This window comes from Micropterus dolomieu, linkage group LG06 (assembly GCF_021292245.1).
Source record: "Micropterus dolomieu isolate WLL.071019.BEF.003 ecotype Adirondacks linkage group LG06, ASM2129224v1, whole genome shotgun sequence".
NCBI lineage: Eukaryota > Metazoa > Chordata > Actinopteri > Centrarchiformes > Centrarchidae > Micropterus > Micropterus dolomieu.
In genome coordinates, this window is record NC_060155.1 from 29112578 (window position 1) to 29119952 (window position 7375).

Genomic DNA, 7375 nt, shown 5'->3' on the forward strand with positions numbered 1-7375 from the left:
ACCCAAATGATACAGCTGGTTCCCCCATTTACAATCTACTACCACGCAGTGCACAGCCCTAATAAGAGAGTTTAAAGTACGCTTAAAAGGGAGTGTTTGGCAGATTCAGATCAAAACTAAACATGTTTTTCTCTCTTATGTAATCTTAAAACTGTGCACTGTCTCGACATCACAGTAACAACTTTATATCCATTAACTGCCTGGAGGGTCTCTAACGTTATTTTAATTTCATATTTAGGTGTACTTGTGGAACCTGCCACACTAGCTGTTAAGCGAGCACCATGCCGCATGTTATATAGTGACACAGACAGGTTACTGAAGTAAAGGCTGGACAACAATCCTGTTGATTTCAGTTTAGGTGCAGAGTTTTATGTGGACTTTGCAAACCTATTCCATGCACAAACAAAGATATATAACACAATAAAGGAAAGGGGAAAGCCAAAAAGCAAAATATGACCTATTCAAAATAAGAAGAAAGTGCATTTGCAAACAACAGGCCCCCCAAATCCCCCCACTTGGTGACGTCCCTGTTCACTGAGAGCTTCCTCAGTGAAAGTGAAAGTTAGTCTCAGACAGCAGAGCAGCAGGCCTGACCAACCTCTGTTTATCTCTGAAGGAAAATTCAACTGAATCTTCAGGTTTTTCTCAGCAAAACATCAGAATCTCTGACACACACTGGTGAGTACACTGCCCTGCACAGACTACATGCAGTCACAGCGAATATTTGGTCAAATTTAGCTCTAATCAGGTTCTCTGTCAAACACTAGTGAGCCATGTTGGGAGTAACGCGTTCCAAAAGTAACGCCATTACAGTAATGAGTTGCTTTTTGCTGTAATAGCAGTAATATAACGCGTTACTAAAATCGGTAATATTATACCCGGTACAATCTCAGTAACACGCCTTACAACGCATTTTAACCTGAATTTAAGAGGCGTTTTGTTTTTTTAATAATCACCAACACCAAGAAACATTTCAGCAGCAGGAAAACAAATCCATGAGTAAAAGAGTAACGATATTACCAGTTGCGGGAATCCGATGGTTGAGACTGTAGGCAGGGTGCAAACTAGGGGGAGCTCGGCTCGTCTTATCAAGACGGTAGCTGCCCTGATGGATCATGTGTAAATAGATTTCTAGAGGCTCTGTGTTGTCTTTTACAAATTACTTTCATGATCAGAGAGGCTGCTGTCAGTTCATCCTGACCCATCCTGTCTGAGTGTCTGGACATTCACATAATCAGTGACGTTATGCTGCTGTAGGCCTACCTCGTGCGGAAATGTGCGCAGCGTCTTTCTTAAAGGGATTTATCCAACACATTCTCATCTCAGTGCGTCATACCTGACGCCGGTGCGTCTCACACAGACTACGCTTTGTCACTCTTTCTCAGATCGTCGGTATAGGACGCCCTGAGTAGAGAACGGGCTTTATCCTGACCCACCTGATCTGCAGATATAACTGCGATCTACACATCACTAGAACCCACCTATGCAGCACATCTTACTGTCAGAATAATGCGGCCATTACATAAATAGCAGTGAAAGTAACGCAAAAGTAGTGTAAAGCATTAAAATTCAGAGACAGTAGCCTAATATTGTATAATAACTAATTACTTTCAAATGACAGCAACTAGTAATCTATAATGTCTTACATTTTTGAACTTGCCCATCACTGCTGGTGAGTAAAGATTCAAGACCAGAGTCAGCGCAGACATAAGAGAAGAGGTGGAAGACAGATTTGGGGGACTGCAGCAAATCCACTTGAAAGCATCTTAGTCATGTATAAATATCTGCAGTTGTTCCACAGTTTTTTATGCTTTTGGTCTTTGAACAGCAGGAAGTACCTCATAATGTTGCTTATACGTGACTGCTGTTGTTATTAACATCTGCATTTAAAAAATGTGTAGAGGAAAACTTTAAGTCTGTCCTGAAACAATAGTCACACGTCCACATGCAGGTATCAACAGTTAATGATTTTTCATACTGACCATCAGTAGAAGGTGGTGTTTGAAGCAGTGTGCTGTAGCAGCCACCAGAGGGCAGCATGGTACAGGTTTGATCCCTGACAGCAGCAGCACAGAGCAGACAGATGAAGAGTTCCTGCTGAGGTTCCAGCTTTTTCACATTCCTCTACAAACTGTTCTCACAGTTCTCTTTACTGACTCAGCAGCTCATCTCACATCCAACATGTAGTAATGTGATCTGTTTCACTGTTGTCTTTGTAAAAGTATCTTTTATTGATTCATCATAAACCAAAATTCCATCTCAACAAAAGGTCTCTGCTTTACTGCATGTGTTGTGCTGCCTCACAGTAAACTGTCACAGAAATTCAGGGCTTTAAAAAAATATGTAATTGCAAGTCTATAAAATGAAACTAAATTAAATTCAGTAATGTAATAAAAATATTCACTGTACATACTCATATAAAACAGCTACAGATATAGAAATACAACAGTGCTGGACAACCCTGTATTTTGCATCTGTCCTCTCTAATCCACCTGGGAAAGAATCTTTTTGATGTCTGAGCTTTTTAGGAGTGTGCTCATGTAACGTTAGGAGTAACTTAGTCAGGGAGACCCAAGTAGGGATTGGCTGCGTAGCTGGTGGGGTTTGAACATGTTTTCTATTATGCTTTCTATAACAGTTGTTCAGTGTAATATGAATAAACAACTGCACAGAGTTAACTGTTAATTCTTTTTTGTTTGGGTTTGCTGAGTCACTGACTAGGTGGTTTTCTTTTGCTTGTTTTGTTTTGTTGCAAACCCACGTTAAAAACTAGAAAAACAGCCGTATAGGTTGATTGTGCAGCAGCTTATTACAAACCATATTTACATTTTTGTTAGGCCGCGACCTCTAGTGGACGTATGATGGGAGCACAGGAGGAAGTCATGTGATGTAGATAAAGAGCAAGAAAGTCCGTGTAACGAGGTGGTTGGGGTGGAAGAGTGGCTAAAGTAAATCAAGGACTTTAACTCAGGAGACTGAGGTTAAAGTTAATATTGACTTGTGTTTCAGGTTGAATATTGTTTTCTAGGTGACATTTCATTCAATGGATGATAGCAAATTTCACAATTTTAGTTTGATGCTGGGCCCAATAGTAAATTCGGCTACCAGAGCAGGATGGATAATTAATGAGACCAACTCAGAGGGTTTAGTTGCATAACATGTATTGAAACTATAGCACATGTAATGCCCCCTGTCACTCCCCACACAGTTATTACACACTTAAAATCCAAATAAAATGCAACGCACACAAAAAATATATATTTAAATTTACATCCAAAGAAAATAGGCCCAACCTACGCAAAATAAAAAAGTAAAATTTATAGGTGACTTATGTAACACCCCCTGGATTTTTGGTACCCCCCCCCCCCAGAGTGCAGCAGGCAGAGCCAACTCCCCCCAAGCCCCGTGAACCTGAGGCCGGTCTTGTCCCCGGACGGGGTCCAGCCCCCCCCCCCAGTCAACCAATGAGAAGGGCCAAAATCCCCTCCGACAACACCGGCCATGTGCCCCAGGGACTCCTGAATGCCCCCACTATGTTAGAGCCGGCAGGGGGGAGCAGCTGGAGCCCCACCCCTGCCAACAACACACAACACAGGCACCCCAGAACTGTCACGTAGTGGAGCCTCCCGACATGCCCCTCCCACCCCCAAAGCCCTCTAATGTGTAATTAAAATTGAGGGGCGGTCAGTGGGGGAGGAAGAAGGGCGAGGCTGCAATAAAGCAGCCCCACCCACCAAATGCCCTGCAGCCTGCCTGCTCCCCAGAGTCCTGAAGGTGTATGTAGTGAGACATGACCAAAGGGGGGAAGGTAAAGGAGGTCATAGAGAGGCTAGAATGGTCCTCCCCACTGGGTCCAGATTCCTGACTGGCCCCATCGTTCCGCCCCGTCCCCCACCCCCCTAAGCAAGAGGACGCCAGGTCCCTCTAGCCCAGGGCTTGTAGCAAGAGCCCCTCGAGCACCGGCAGCACCCCAGAGCCAGCGACAAACCCGCCCAGTCGGGTCCAGACCCAGAGATACCAAAGCCACTGGCCCCAGGCCCACACACCCCCGAGGCAACTCAGCTCAGCCCCGACCCGAACAACAGTCCCCTCCTCTCCCCCTCCCCGGGGGAGAGGAGGGGACTGCTGGAATGAGGGTGTTGGTGTTGGCAGGACAATCCCATCCAAATCTGTCCACTGGATGCAGTCTATGGCTAGCTGAGGAATCTCATGGTGAGAAGCATTCCCATGGAAGCGACTAGAATGATAGTGGCAGTGAAACACCCATTCATGGTAGGGGATAGTAGGCCCCTCTGATCTCGTTGACTATATCCCATTTAGTGTGGCAAGTCCGTTTGCCGTTTAGGTTCACCATCAGGATCATCTCTTGGCTAGCTCGAGAAGGAAAGCAGAGCGTAAACAGGATGATGTATTGTTCAGGGTAACGGACGGAAGATGATGATACGTAATTTCGGTGGTTAGCACTGTCGCTTCACAGCAAGAAGGTCGTGGGTTCAAACCCCGGTTGCCCCGGCCTTTCTGTGTGGAGTTTGCATGTTCTCCCCATGTCAGCGTGGGTTCTCTGCGGGTGCTCCGGCTTCCTCCCACCGTCCAAAAACATGCAGGCTAGGTTGATTGGTTACCCTACATTGCCCTTAGGTGTGAGCGTGAGTGGTTGTTCGTCTATGTTTGGCCCTGCGATGGACTGGTGACCTGTCCAGGGTGTATCCCGTCTTGCGCCCAATGTCAGCTGGGATTGGCTCCAGCCCCCCCGCGACCCTGTACGCAGGATAAGCGGTTGACGATGGATGGATAGAACTGTATTGAGCTCAAGTAGTTCTCATCATCACAACACTCCAATATTCAGTGTTGTCATCAACTCAGCACTTGAAATATTGGAAGCTCCTCCACTCAGGAACAAATAAAGATGCTAATCATCACAGATACGTGGTCCGGGTAATTTTGCCTGTGTTTGGGGTTAAGACTTTGGTTCAGCCATGAACCATGAACCATGGTTGAATCAAAGTCATGGTTTTTGATCACACTACCTTGCTTGTCAGGACCAGCCCTACTCTGCTTCTGGGTGAAAAGACAAGACTGCTGCAGCAATGTGCAGTGTGCCAAAATTATGATGTTCTTCTGTTGACCTATTCTAGTACAATTCCTTAGTAAAATGATGAACCTGACAATGACCATAAAAAATAACTAACTAACTTAGCTGGCTTAATTTGAACAAACAAGTTTTTGTCCATTTTGTCCAGTTCAGACTGAGCGATGGACTCTGAAGCCAGCAAAACGATGGAGGTGGCGGCGCTCGGCCGGCCTTTCAGCCTCGGGATGTTGTACGACTGCCGCAAAGACTCACTCATCCCTGGTAAGTATTCACATGTTAAGATACTTAATGCGTCACAACCAACCTTTCAGGGTTAAAAGTGACAGTCAACAACATTTTCATCTTAGATCTTTTTGCTTCTTTTGACTTGTTGATCCAGCTTCTATTCAAGTCATAAAAGCCTATCAATTTTTATTATTGTAGCTGTTTCCTGTTGCATCTTAACGTATTTTACTTTTATTGGAATTAAACGAGGAGGGACCACTGTACAGTGAGCATGACAACAAAGTTCAAGATATAAACATAGATAACCCTTAGCCTTAAGCCTGGCCACAGAATTACTAAACATGCATTTGGCGCTCTACCATGCCACATGATCAGAACAGCGCCGCGCTGCCGGGTTCACAAAATACATGAAACAGGACATTGTCAAGTATGGTGAGGGTGGTGCAGGGGCATTCTCCTTAATCTTTATCCTAATCACTTTCTTCTTCTCCTGTCTGACCTGTTCTGGAAGCTGAACTTGATTTTTGCTTCTTCTTTTGCAGGAATTACACTGTGGGACCATGATGACCTGATAAGATATATACGAGAAAGACCGCAGAACTATAATGATTTTGAGATTGTTGCATCTGAATCAATTGAGGACAAATCTTCAGCACTAAACATTGAAGCTTCCCTGAAGGCAAGTTTCTTGAGTGGACTGGTTGAAGTTGGAGGATCGGCAAAATACCTGAATGACAAAAAGATTTCCAAAAATCAGGCCAGAGTAACTCTGAAGTACAAGGCTACCACAAAGGTCCAGGAACTGTCGATGAATCATCTTGGAACAGCAAATGTGAAGCATCCATATGTCTTTGATAAAGGATTAGCAACACATGTAGTCACAGCCATTCTTTATGGGGCACAAGCCTTCTTTGTCTTTGACCGTGAGGTTTCTGAAGAGGAAGATCATCAAGACATTGAGGGGAACTTGAAGGTGATGATCAACAAGATTCCCTGCATTTCTATAGGAGGTGAAGGTTCCCTGAAACTGGAAGACAAGGACAGAGCAAATGTTGAGAAATTCTCCTGCAGATTCTTTGGAGACTTTTCTCTTGAAAAAAGTCCTGTGTCCTTTCAGGATGCAGTAGAAGTCTACCAAAGCCTGCCAAGATTACTGGGAGCCAAGGGAGAAAAGGCTGTACCGATGAAAGTCTGGCTGTTGCCACTGACAAGTCAAGATTCTTCTGCTGCAAAACTGGTCCGTCAGATAAGTATAGGATTAGTTCAGGAATCACAGAGAGTCCTGGAGGACTTCAGTGAGCTGGAAATGAGGTGCAATGACACAATGAGAACCACCACCGCACAGCAGTTCCCACAGATTGGCAAAAAGATTAAAAGCTTTAAAGAGATGTGCTCTGAGTTCAAGCTGGGATTCCAACAAAACTTGGCAAAGAAACTTCCATCAATCCGAGGAGGAGGAGAAGAGGAGGCTGTGCTCGCAGAGATCCTGAAGAAGAGACATTCTTCTCCTTTCAACACCAAAGACCTGAATGAGTGGTTGGACTGTAAAGAGAGAGAAGTCTACACCTTAATGTCTTTAACCAACATGATGAAAAACACCAAGATCATCCCGTCTCAAACACACCTGTACAGGGAAACCCTCAGTGCAGATCATGCTGTGTGTTTTGTTTTCACCTCCCTGGGAAGTGCTGAACCGTACCTCTCAGCTTTATCTAACTACTTAAAACAAACACCCGAACCAGACGACCCTCAAGATGTAGAGAAGGAACAATGGTTCACCTCAAAAGAAATAACAGATGCAATGAGGAATAAAGCAAAGCTCTTCAGTGACTTTGCAGAGGCCAACAAGGAGAACAAGAACATAAAGTTCCTGACAGTGGGATTAACAAATGAGACACAGAAAGGTTCAAGCATCTACCTTCATGAAGGCGGCTTTTCTGTCAATGAGAACTTTGAGCCGCCTTCAAAGCCTGAAACAGTAACAGCAAGTGACATAAAGCACAACAGTGTGACACTGAAGATTTCTGCGCCCAGATTTGGAGCAGAGAACATCACCTC

The 7375-nt window shown here is 44.6% G+C and overlaps 1 protein-coding gene across 4 annotated transcripts in view; it reads left to right on the forward strand.

Annotated features, from left to right (window-relative positions):
* The first annotated feature begins 623 nt into the window (after positions 1 to 623).
* The window catches only part of LOC123973133, a 24706-nt gene continuing 17954 nt past the window's right edge, over positions 624 to 7375 (forward strand). Inside the window, exons 1-3 of one of the 4 annotated variants that reach the window (XM_046053022.1) lie at positions 624 to 678; positions 5241 to 5353; positions 5860 to 7166. In XM_046053022.1, the coding sequence (XP_045908978.1) occupies positions 5254 to 5353; positions 5860 to 7166 (1407 nt within the window). In that variant the 5' untranslated portion in view covers positions 624 to 678; positions 5241 to 5253. Of the gene's footprint in view, positions 679 to 5240; positions 5354 to 5859; positions 7368 to 7375 lie in introns of all 4 variants that reach the window. The other 3 variants (XM_046053021.1, XM_046053019.1, XM_046053020.1) reach the window with 3 other exon arrangements.